The following is a 13289-nucleotide window of genomic DNA, read 5'->3' on the forward strand; positions in this document are numbered from 1 at the left end:
TGGTCTGCACAACGATAGGTGGCAAAAGGATTTGTCCCATAGCCATTGACCTGTTCCATTCTGTCCTAAAACTCAGAGGGCAGATGTGAAGCTGAAGGAATGTGCATTTTCACTCCTCAGTTAGAATTTCTGGGGTCATAAGAGAAAATACAAGTTGTCTAACATTCAGGTATGCTTTGGCCTTGGAAACGTAACAAATTTCTCAAGCTTTACAGTTTGAATGACTAGATTATATTCTGCTCCTTCCCCTACTCCCAGCCTCCCCAAATCATACAAAATTTGAGAAGCATGGCGTAGAACACTTAATCTTAGAAAAAGAAGCAACCATTCTTCTTAACACTTCAACAGTGGGCGTTTTTTTACAAACATATTATGTAAAGGAGGTGGTACTAATTACTCATGTATGTTACACTTTCAGCATTAATTTCAGTCTGTGTTTTTTTTGCCAGAAGTTAAGGGCATGTTCTTTCTATGGTTTCATTTCTTTTAGTTGTTGGTTAAAATGGGAAAGTTTCTGTAAGAATAAAAAAAATTTGTTACTTAACATTCAAAGTAGTTTCTTCAAGGTAATATTATTGACTGATTAATAATCATAATAAACATGTTCTATGAAAGTAGGCATGTCTTATATTGTCAGGATGAGAGAGTGAGATGCCAGGAGCTCTTGTCTTTCCTTATAACCACAGTCTTTAAGAAAAGACCAGCAAAAGGTGTTGGGTTTCTGTTATTTTCCTTATTTTATTCCTTATTTTTTATTTATTTCAAAATTACTTTGAAGGGTTTTATATTTTGATATTAGAGACACATTGGTTTAATTCTCATCTAATTCTGCATAATAACCATGTGTATGTCTAAAATGAGAAGTTATGAATACCCCTAAGTTATTGACCTACATAATAATGCTTTTCTTTCAGATCCTGTTTGACCAAACCCAAAGATCAATTAAAGCACAGCTTCAGACTTTTGTTAAAGAGTAAGTTAATTTGCACTTCTAATGGGAAAATTATAGGTAAAATAGAATTTAAAAACATCTGATTTGAGTCTGTTGGTCAACTATCTTTCCTGAAAATTGCCAGGCATACATTGAGAAGTATATATTAAAGCTTGTCAGAAATCACCCCAAATCAGTGAGGCCTTAGATCCAGCTGCAGAAATGTTGAAATAGTATGAATTACTGATCTTAATTACATGTTGCCATTGTCTAAGCTTAGGGGAAAAAAGTGCTTACCAAAGCTTTTCCCTGGTAAGCATGAGATGCATTTATTTAAATTTCAGTTGTGTCCTTTCCTCAGAAGAGAAAGACAGAGAAGCTTCTATCATACTTTGTATGATTTCTGTTTGATCCAAGCGTTTATTGAAGAATATGAAAACAAAGAAACTAGCTGTAATAGTCACGAGCATGGTCTGTCTAGTGTATCTTTAAACAGTTTTTTCATGCTTTGGAATTAATTTGTTATCCAATTTTTCTTAAGAGATATTAGGAAGTTTAAGGATGCAAAGAAACAGTTTGAAAAAGTTAGTGAAGAAAAAGAGAATGCTCTAGTAAAAAATGCCCAAGTTCAAAGAAATAAGCAACACGAAGTAGAGGAAGCAACCAATATTTTGACTGCAACACGGAAATGTTTTCGACACATAGCTCTGGATTATGTTCTTCAGGTAAGTGCAGCAATAAAAGTTATTTTTCAAAACCATCTGTTACATATAGTTAGAGATCTGTCCTTTAAAAGTTCTTATTGTAAGCTTCTCAGAAGCTGTGGAGATTCAATGAAAAAGGAATAACTTTGCAAGTAATTTCTTTTTTAATGAAATCTGAGCAAAATTAATTTACTTGATGCATTCTTACTGCTTAATGCTTCGGTATTCAGTGCTGCTGCTGTAATGACACAGTTTAATTTTCAATTTGAACATTCGTTTTGAAAAAACAGTGTTTGCCTAATACTTAGCTAAATGTATTTTGTGAGTCGGCTATACTGTAGTTCCATATATGTTTGAAGTAAAAACTGTAACCTAGGCTAGGAAATACAAATTACCTGAATAATTCTGATATAGGATTTTGGCTACTACTACAATTTCAGCCTACTTATCTAGAAACCTCAGAGTTTGGCATTGTGCCATAGGGGAAATCAAGAACATAACTGCTCTTTTGCTTTTTAATGCAGATCTCCTATAGAGCGTTGAGAGGTGTTCTTTGTCCTACTTCTTTTAATTCTGTGAAATAATAATAAACTTCCTGTTGATACTTACAATTCATCTGTTTCATAGTTACCTACAACTACAGCAAAAACAGGATTATTGCAACTCAGATGTTATGAGGGGTTGGGGGCTCCTAAATAGTTCTGGGGTTCTCCTATGATCAAACACAGAACAACCCTTTACAGTTACGTTAGTTTTATATTAGACGTTATCATCTTGACTTGTGACAGTCTAGTCAGTCATTTAAAGCTTAGTTAAGTGTTCTTTAAATTGCATGTATTGCCTGTAAAGTGAAGTGGAATTGATCTGATCAGCCAGGGGACGTGCACAGATATGGTGGTCAGCGGTCAACACTGAACTCCTGCCTTTTGAACACGAAGGACAAAGTTAATTTTGATGTTTAAAAAGTCATAAGAATTATGTACCACTTCATAATTTGTATGAACATCGAATAGTAGCGGTGGGGGGAAGCTGGCGGTCATTACTATAGGCCAGTTCCTTGTGTGTGCATTGAACTGCAGATCGTTTGCCTCCTGGAATTCGTATGTTCAAAGTATGAGCAGTTCCTCTGATAAAGTTGCATTTAAAGTCACAGGGGAAAATTTCAGCATCTCTTAATGTGGGCAAAAATGATTTCAGCTTTAGGAACTCTTTCTGCTTGAGTGACTCTCTTCTGGAAAAGTGGCTTCACAACTATGGTCTCTTTGTAGCTATATTGGCTTTTTAAATTGGCTTTCAAAACCTTTGCTTTTTTTTTTTTTGCCTTGCAAGTTGAGGGTTTGTTCTATACAAACAAATCTTAATTATTTTTGTTGCAGAAGGTTTCCAAAATACTGACTATTTAAGTATAGAAGTACAATCTGGTTTTGATTATAGCTTCAGTAAGTTTATTTCTTTTGCTGGAATTTTAAACTGACATAGAGGTGTTAAATTACAAAATCATGCATGTTTCTGGTAAATGGGGCTTTTAAAGTAAAATCTGTAGTTCTAGATGACAACCTTAAAGATTAGGGGACAAAGAGGATAGAAGAACTAGGTGAGTGTGAAAAACCAGTTATTTTTTCTATATGATATGAAATTCTTCAGGTTCTAGAGCAACACCATTGGTCAGTGACTTCAGCTAGCTTAAAAGTGCAAGTATACATGAAAAATTACTTACTGAAGCTATTATGATCTTGCTTGTTTCAGAGGCTGGGGCTATATCACAGTTTTGGGACACTTTAGACAATGTCAGTTCAAGGGCAAAAACAAATGTGCCTCCGTCCTTTCCTCTCCCCTGGCAGGAGACCACAGTGGTGCTGAGTGCAGCTTCTGTAAGAAGTTGGTGGGCTGGGTTAGCTCATGCTGTGAGAAAGGGTATTTGAAACATGTTGAATTCAGTCTCTTGAAAATGGGTACCAATTTTCCATGCTTGAAAGGTGTAGTATATTAGTTCTAGCTAGCACGTGATGTCTTATATTTTCCCTTCCCCCAATATAAGCAAGTTGTGACTATACCTGCAAAATTCTAGCTTCGCAAGCTTTTTCTGATTGCATCGCTTTAATATCATGACAAAACCAGAATGCATCTTCTTTTAAAAGTGCTTTGTGAAGTCTGATACTGAGTTATGTTCTTCCAATGTTTTAAGCTTTGATATGATTATTTGGATGTAACTTGAAGTTTACTTCTGTGTGGAAGATTTGCAAGTAGAATGAAATAAGTTGCTTGCTTGGTTTTTTTTTTTCTAGATCAACGTTCTTCAGTCTCAAAGGAGAGCAGAAATCTTAAAATCAGTAAGATATACTTTTATTTTTTGTATAGAAAATATTTAGATACATCTGAAATTAAAAATGTGACTGCAAAGCAGTATATTAAAAATTTAGTCCTTTTACCCATCAAAACATTGCCAGTACATTTGACACCTTGGTGACAGTCAGTTTGGCCTTTACCATAACTGGGCATAGATGCTTAACTGTTTTTGGCAATCCTTTTGGTTCAGATTTGAACACTTCAAGGTTTTCACTGCTGTTGACTCTTTGGTATGTGTTTCATGGTTAAAATCAAACTTTGTCTGCCAAGAATTCTGCTGTTTAGGTCTGCTATATTCATTTATAAACAATAAGTACTACTTATAATCTATTCTAAGATGGATTCAGATCTTTCTACAAAAATGGTATTTTTTTATGTAAGTAGCATATTGTAATACCATACTAAAGCATGTTGTATATTTGCTATCTGCTAAATTAATATACAGCTATATCTGCACACTAGTTTTCTTCTGATTGTATTCCCTTTTCTGCTTCATATTTTCTCTGTAAAAAGTTTACTGAGGTAGAGACTGCCAAATTAAATGGTGCTCTTTTTTTTCAAAGGTTTAAAGTTGCACTCCCATGATTTTCTTAATTCCTTTTAAATAGTGAAAACTTTAGTTGGATCACAGTTTTATAGCTGCTTGCCATTCTGCTCTGCATCTTCACAGATTGTTTTCTTTTTAAGACTGGACAGTCTTCTCAGCTGTGTTCATAAAGGTTATAGTTTTAGATCATTAGTATATTCTGTAGCCCCTCTCTAATTTACATGTCCTAGTTAAACAGGAGATAACAAAAGTTTCAGGTTACATGAATTAGAAGTAATTTTCTGCCCTTAAGTAGATTTGTTTTGTCTTGTTAATGGGATTAATACTATTAACCAATTTCTGAGATTTTTGGCTGGGTTCTTTGCCTTTACCTTGCATGTTTATTTACAACATTGGAAACTCTGAGATATTGATGTAAAATTGCCGGGACACAAGAGAGCAGAAATTAGCCCTGGAATTGTATTTTAAGTTTGTTAATGTGGATTAGTTAAGTGATCTATTTATGTGATATGTGATAAATATTTATCCTTTAAAAAAATATACTTTTTTTTCCTTCTAGATGTTATCATTCATGTATGCCCACCTGGCTTTTTTCCATCAAGGCTATGATCTTTTTAGTGAACTTGAGCCCTACATGAAAGATCTTGGTGCACAGGTAACAAATTACTTTAAAAATTTATAACTATATGCTAGAATGGATGAAAACTTGATATATGCATACATATCAGGCATATAACATTTTTATTCAACAAAAAGGGAACTGTAGTGTGATAAAGGCAAAGCATAAAAATACACTGTAAGCAGTTTGAATGAAAATAGTTAGAAACTGAAGGTTGTCTGTTTACTAAAATTAATACTACCTTTAGGATTTACATACTTAAACATAGCCATGTAGTGCCATTTGAGGTACTCTGGTATTCAGGACAGTGGATTATTTTGTTTTAAAATTCTTTTGTGTATGACCCATGTTATAAATATATTTAACAATAAAAAGTAGATTAGTTTTTTTCCTTCTACTTGTATACATTATTTACTGTATAAATTATGCAGTGTGCCAAAAATATTATTGATGTTAGCAACTTAGACCATAAAACAGAAGTCTGATTTTAATAAGTAGTGCAAAACAGAGTTCATACACTGAATCCTTCTTGCCCAGTTTTGTTGTTTAAGTTTAAGAACACACAATTGCAACTTCGGGGTTTTCAGTGAGGGACTCGTGAAAAGGTTAGATGGACCACAGCCAACTGCACACAGGAGACATTGAAAATAGTTATGCAAAGTAGATTAAGAACATACAATATTCATCTGAAGATCTGTCTGTGGTGCAGGAAGAAGACTCCGCAGTGTCTTGACTTGTTTTCAGTGCAAGTTGAATGGGCCTGGAAATACTTGTACAACACTTTTTTTTTTTTCCTCACTTCTGTCCGAGGACTTGCAACAACTGAACTGATGTAAAACCCTCTATTGCCACTTCTCAACCTGATCCACGAAACAAAGCCAACCCAAATTCTAAGTGTCTATCCAGATAAAAAAGCAAATAAATGACAGCAAACATTTATTTGCATTCATCTCAAGTAGACATGTCATTGAATGTCTAAGAAATGACATTGTTCTGAGCTGATTATTCCTGCCACAGCGCTGTCGTCATCTGTGCCCCTCAACCTGCTTCTGTGTCTGTGCAGTGAAGCAGATTGGGAGCTGTAGAAAATAAGTCCAACAATCAAATGTCTAAATAGTTATTTTTCTGCTAGGCTAGTCCCCAGTCAGGTTACTGTGGGTCTTAATTACTTGCACAAACACACGTCAGGGAAATGTGTGCTTGTGTGTGTGCATGTGTGTGGCGAGCAAGTGATGGAGCTGAGAAGAGAGGCAGGCTGCTTGAGCTGGCACTGCCATCAAGAAGGGAAGTTTCTGTACAGCTACAGCCCTCCATATTTGGTGTAATAGTGGCACTTGCAAGGTTCAGGTGCACATGACTCTGTCCTTAGTTGTGCCTTTTTATTCTTTCACATCCTTCCATTCTGGGTTGTAACTATTGAACTGGAGTATTTTGATAGTATAGAATCTGTGTCCTGTACCTCTACAGAAGAGGGGATGGGGAAAGGAGACAAAAACTATGGAGTTGGTAGTGGTTTATGCTACCAGCTATGCTTTCATTTCATTGAGATTATTTGAGCAAGGAACACAAGGTTATTTTTGAATGGCTGGTCATCCTTTTGCTTGATCTGGTAAGGAGCATTGTGTAACATTCATTTTGGTGCTGGTATCCTAGCAACTGAAGGAGTTAAATTTAGAAAATCTGAAGCTGAGAATGTTTAAAATATATTGCAGTTGGAGCAAAGAGAGACTGAAGACCCTAAAGTTGTACAACTTGCTGAATTATTCTTTTGTGTCAGACCTTGGCATTTAAGTAATGGATATTTTTCATGACAGAAGCAGACTTGTAAATAGCTTATGAAAGTTTAACAGTTAATGGCTTTGCAGTTTGTATTGGTTGAAGCTTCTACCTTTAACAGGTCAGAGAGAAGGTATGTTGTGACATAACAAAACAGAGATTTGCTATATTTTTCTGAAAATACTGTCAGAGTCTTTCTGTTGGTGAGTTTCCATTCCCAGGTAAATTTTGTGTGTGGTCTTGATTACAAGGTTTAACAACACCTGAAGTATTAAAATTGAAGTGATCTTAAATAGAAGAGTTATAACTTAATTCTTTTGTATTGCATTTTCAAAATAACTGCTTTACATGACGGGATAGGATTGAGCAATTTTGCTTTCTGGATATTTTAGGTCAGGGTAGGATTGCTTGTGAATCAGATCATTGCAGGGGGATCTTTAATGGCACACAAGTATCATATAAGCTTTTGCATGGAAATCATGGTATTGGGCACTTTTCATATGAAATGTGATATTAGTTTAAATTTGAATTTTCATTCTGAGATGACTGTTCAAAAAGCTAAACACTTTAGTCTTAGTTCTCTACAGAATACCACGTATAGCACTATATGCTTATGAAAATACATTTACCAGTAAATGCAGTATTTTGAAAAAACTAATTTTTTGACTACCCAGTAGCGGTACAATGACTGTGATTTCGGTAGTTTAGTTGTGTAATTGGCCACAGCTCTTGATAGTTGTATGCTGTTGGTCTTTTTTGTTTAAGACAGTTGATGTGCTGCTCACTTCAGTGAAAAGAAGAAATTCTGGTCTGAGCTTGGAAAAAGGAATGATGCAATGCTGTCTTGACAGTAAAAAAAGTAAATTAAGTGAGCTGCTGTTAAGAACTTTGTTTTGGCACTTAACAGTGTGGTAAATGTATCCTCAACACTTGTATTTAAGATAAATCAGAGGTAATTGCCCTAATCTGAACATGGCTACCTTCTGTTTCACCTAGCAGGGTAGGAGGAAGAATTTCTTGGGGGCCATGTGCAGATTCCTGAATCTGAGGTTTTAGCAAGAAGCTTGATTCCTATAAAGTCTTCAATAGGCCTTGGACAAGTTCTCATCTTTATCAAAAAAGAATGGGTTTCCCAGGGTTCTTGGTGCAAAACAGTCTTTGAGCACAGTGGCAGCGCAGTCTCTGTTTTAGAGGCTCTTCTATCATTTGTAAGTTGTATAGCTACATAAACATGACATCTGGACACTTCAGTCTTTAACGTGTTCATTTTCACAAATACCTGTAAGGTGTGAAAGTGCTGGTATAGCCATCTGAGCCAGAGAAGAAGCCAGGGAGAGAAGAGTTGAGAAAAGTAACAGAGTATGGAATTAGATCCAAATGTCCTGACTATCTGATGGCTCCTTAATTGTTGGACACTGTCTAGCACAAGGGTGTAAGAGGCAGGTTTTGTCCCTTTTTTCTCATTAACATCATTTCAAGCAAGGGAAATACAACATTGGGGCAAATGACTGGAGTTGGCAGGGGTTCTCATTTGTTGTTATGAGAGTGGGTGGAGGTGATCTTGTTTGTGTCAATTGGAGGTTCTGTTAATCATACTGTGCCCTCTGCCATGTGGCTGACTTCAGCTGGAAAACTGGTGTTGCACACTGTTCACGGTCTTCTCGTTCTAGGCCTGGAGTAGAACGAGGTCTGTCCCACAGATGTAAAGCTGCGGGCTCTACTACTGTGTTCAGTATTGCATCTGCATTGTTATTCAGTAAGATGCTGTGACTGGGGTTAATGGCAGTCTTGTATTACAGGTTGGATAAAGGAGTCATTCATCAGATTCTGTAGCATATCACATAACTACAAGGCTAAGTGGTCTTTCAGGCAGCATCTGCTCCTCCACCATATCTCTTACTTAAACATTAGATAATGGGTCTGTTAAAAAAAAAAAAAGGGGGGGGACGGGGGGGGACACAAAAAACCCAAAACAAAACAAAACCAGCCAAACAAAAAAGCAACAAAACCCCAAACTTACTCTCTTAAATGATATCTTAAATGTCCTGCCTCTTTTTTCCTTCTGGTTTTAAAAGGAAAAAGTTTATATGGTAGTGCTATAGACATGCTTGCAGCAAGTTTTTGGTAGTGTCTTTTTTATTATCACAGACTTTGTAAGGATGCTAACTTAAATGCTCTCCTTTGTGACAGTCTCTCTTATTTGCAAAATGATGTTGTTACTTCTGAAACTAGAAACAGTTTGAATGGTTCTACATAAGATTTCAAGGAATCTTGCTCAAATACTGCTAGTGACCTTATCAAAACTATCAATACAAAAGCCTGGTTGAGGCAGTTCCCCCGCTTTGTGGAGGGGAAAAATCACTAGCATTTGCTCCTTCTAGTTTTTGCTGCTAATGCCAGTGCTGCTGCATAGGCCAGTCAGCCAGCAAGAGCAGCTAAAGCATGAGTCATTCTCTTCGGAGACTGAGCACCAATGCGGTATAGAGTCGCATATGCTTGGCACCATGCTGTTCTTTGAAACATTTCTTCTAAGGCTTACAAGAAATGTACACCTTTCGTAGAGGTTAATTCAGGATGGTAGTGCAGTGCTTTAAACGAGGCTTCAGTGGTTATTCAAGGTAAACACTTTGTGACCAGAGAAGTAATTATACTATGCAAATAAAACAAAATTCATGCAATGTCTAGACATAATGTGTTCTTTTTTGTCAGTGTTATGAAATCTACTGAGCCAAATTTCTCTTGATATCTAAAGATCCAATTTTCTGTTTCTCTTTACAGCTGGATCAGTTGGCTGTAGATGCTGCAAAGGAGAAGAGAGATATGGAGCAAAAGCACTCCACTATTCAACAAAAGGTACTTGAGAGAATGTAAAAGGCAGACTGCACACACATTTTTTGTATCTCTGGCATGTCTCCCCAGCAGTGCATCTCTGCATTGGAACTGTGAGGAATGGTATCTTTAGTGCAGACAAATAGAGTTACACATCATTAAGCGTAGGGTTGGATTGCAGATATTCATTTTGTATTACAGAACAGAATATTATGTTTAGTTTTGACTGAAACATAAATAGAACAGTGGAATTTATTTGAATGCTGGGACTCTAACATTTCATTAGAACTCTTAATTCCGATTACATCTTGGATTCAATATAGTTGTAAAAGTTGCTATCTTTCCTTCCTGCGTATCTGTAGAAGTGTATAGGCTGCACAGTCCTACAGTCATATGTATCACTTTCATTCTGGACTGTACCAAATATGAGTGCAGCACTTTGAGGTAGAGTGTGGCAGCTGCTATTGCATGTGAAGAGCAAAAGTAAACTTTTGTAAAGGCTGTCTAATGTATGGTGTTCAACTGTACACAAATATGAACATGATAACATTAAATTGCTGTTTTGGGAAGATTTGTATGTGCAATAATTCTTATTTTTGCTTATTGAGAAAAATGTGGATAATTTCATGTTGTGGGGGGAATGACTTCTGTTGTTTGGATGTTTCAGAAGCTCTAGATCAGTATTGATTTTGCAGGTATAATGCTAGAAGTTAAAAATATTTCCACTGAACTCTCCGGTAGTGAGCTAATACTGCAGGTACTTTTGAAAGGGATTAGATACCAGTTTAAGGTAATGCAACACTTCTTACTCTTGTTCAAATACATTCTGTATCTATTCAGGTGGCATAGATTAAAAAAAAAAAGCCTAATGTAAATGAAATCTGATGAGTAAATAAACTCAGGAATGAAAACATCCTAAGATTATAATTTAGGTAGCCTTAGTAGGAGTCAATATTAAAACTAATTGGAAAACGTAACATTTTTGGTTGCTGAAAATGTTTTTGTTACTTCATACCATCATTCCTGCAGGAGTTGGTGGGAAGCATTAGGATTGCTTTAACTGTGAAATTGAGCAGACATGATGATGCGTTTTAGGGCAGTGCTGATGTGCAGTGTTTGGAGGCAGACAGGAGATAACTACAGGCTAGGAAGGGGAAGAGGGGAAATGGGAAAGAGATGGAACTCGAGAATTAACGTTGATGTTCAAATTTTAATGTGTTTGGGCTCAATAGGCCTAGTTTCAGGAGTGGGCAGTAGTTGAGGGTTTTACTGTTAGAGAACAGCGGTGCTTGGTGAAGGATGTAAGCTATGGGCAATTATCTTTTAATTGGCCATAGAAATAATAACTTGTTACTGTGAATTATGGTCATTACTGTTGCCAGTGGTGTTTACAGTCTTTGTTTTTTCTTCAAATGCTGCTTAAGGCTGCTTTACAGGTAAACTATTTCTAATAGTATTGATGGTTATTGAAACTTTTAAGCTTAATGAAACTTGATAAGCTATATCTGTGTGTAATATAAATAGTTGTGATTTCTAGTACAAATGGCAATCATAATGAGGTTATTTATATATTGTTCCTTATTTTAATTAAATGACAATTTTACGCTGTCTCTAAAATATAATCAGGGCAGTCGGATTGCATTGTATGTTGTCCTCTAAAATTCTGTTTCAAGTTGTGTATGTTGTTTCCTGTCCTTATCAGTGAAATCATTGATGCATTTTTGTGATGATAATGCCTAGATTAATGCATCTAGGCTTTGGAGGGCATGCTTTATTGGAGATTCCTCTTATAGCTCGTCAAATCATTTTCTTGGTTTCTTACTCAAATCACGTTGTCTGTCTGTTTTTTGTCTCCTCCTACTTGCTTTTCCCAACCTTCCCACCAAGTTTTCTTCCAGCTCATCAGGATTTCAGAATCTTGAACTGCCTTAGACCTTGGATCTTGTTCTTTATATCATTATTTGTCATCTGGTCAACGTGCCCAGGATGGCAACCTTGTTCTCTGTTCTTTTCTCATGGCTTGTCATGTTGCTTTCCACTAGGCTGCCTCTTAGGCATATATTCCTAAATCTTCCAGTGCCAAATCCTTCCATGTTTTATAACTACTGAAACTTCTGCTTCTTGTGTTGAATATTCCATGAGGTATATATGCATTTAATATACTGAAGTTTTAATCTAATGCTTCAGAACGATGCCTTTTCTTCATTGTGTGGATAAAGAACAGTTCCTTTTCTGAAATGTATAGGTAAGTGCACATGTGCACACACTTACCCACCCCCTACCTGTGTTTGCATATATGTGCATATGCATGCAGAATAATTGCACTAATTAAATAACTCATCTCACTTTTCTTTACAATCATCATCCTATTTAATTAGGGTGTTGTCTGAGAGGCTGATACAAAAGTCATGGAAGGGCTTGGTCACCACTATAGTTTGATTTCTATTTTAAGAGAATTGATGTCTGGGGTTTTTTTTTTCTTTGTTTTAACTTTTGTGTTCTATTTACCCAGCAAATATGCAGGAAATAATTATTTTTTTTTTTTTAGTGTAAGAGATTTTTTTCCATATTAATCTGGAGCAACACATACTATGAATTAATCTAGAAATGTCACAATCATTTTGGGAACATTTTGCAATATATTTTTATAGGGAAAGATTCATATCGAAAGAGTGGTTCACAATGTCAGTATCACTTAAGATTTATAGCTCTTGTTTTCTGAGCAGTTTGCAGTCCATTGTTATAGTAAGATGTTGAATTAAGAAATAATTTAAAAATCGGTTGGATCTGTAAACAGCATTATGGGTTTTTGGTTTTGTGACAGAGCTAGTATTTTGTTCTAAAACGAGGGAAATGATACAGGAAAAATATTTGCTTTGAACTTCAAATAGTTTTTGTTGTATTTGAATCCCTTTTTCATTTAAAAAAAAAAAAATCTGCATCCGAAGAACTGCTCAGGAAACAGCTGGAGTGTGAATGATTTGAAAATTTTTAACATCTTGAGTAAACAAGGTGATAGGAAACCAGATGCTCCCACAGTCATAAAGCAGGCATAAACCAGAGCTGCTGTTGAGAATTAATGCAAACTAATTCCTGTCTCAAAAAACAAAGATGTGCCAGTATTTCAAGTGACTTGTATGCTCGATGAGTATCTTGCCTTCTTTCACTTTATCTTGGACTGTAAACCTTGTTACTCATTGTGGCTGTTGTTGTTTTAAGCCCTTCCTCAAGGGACTTTCAACTTACGCATGACAAACATCTCTCTTTGTCGATGGGATGGAAATGGAAGCAACTTTCTAAATGGGGGGGGTGTGCACAGTTCTTGTCTTCTGTTTAGTATATGCTGGAGTAACTTTTCAGATTAGTGTTTTCTTTTGTACTTATGCTCCCCCATTTACTGTCTTTTTAAAAACTTTAAAAATTCTGCTTCCCTAAAGTAAAAAAAACATATTGAATACATATGCAATGTTAAAATGCTGATACACTTCCTAAGGTTTACTGGTTAAATGGCTTGAATAGCTTTCATCACCTGCTAGC

General features: G+C 35.9%; 1 protein-coding gene across 4 annotated transcripts in view; it reads left to right on the forward strand.

Moving 5' to 3' along the window:
- Positions 1 to 13289, forward strand: part of ACAP2 (ArfGAP with coiled-coil, ankyrin repeat and PH domains 2) — a 79384-nt gene that overhangs the window by 28235 nt on the left and 37860 nt on the right. For all 4 annotated transcript variants that reach the window (XM_072867186.1, XM_072867187.1, XM_072867185.1 and 1 more), the window contains exons 5-9: positions 915 to 973; positions 1473 to 1656; positions 3921 to 3965; positions 5088 to 5183; positions 9702 to 9776. In XM_072867186.1, coding sequence (XP_072723287.1) covers positions 915 to 973; positions 1473 to 1656; positions 3921 to 3965; positions 5088 to 5183; positions 9702 to 9776 — 459 coding nt within the window. The remainder of the gene's footprint in view (positions 1 to 914; positions 974 to 1472; positions 1657 to 3920; positions 3966 to 5087; positions 5184 to 9701; positions 9777 to 13289) is intronic.

Source organism: Ciconia boyciana, chromosome 7 (assembly GCF_034638445.1).
Source record: "Ciconia boyciana chromosome 7, ASM3463844v1, whole genome shotgun sequence".
In the NCBI taxonomy this organism is placed as follows: Eukaryota; Metazoa; Chordata; class Aves; order Ciconiiformes; family Ciconiidae; genus Ciconia; species Ciconia boyciana.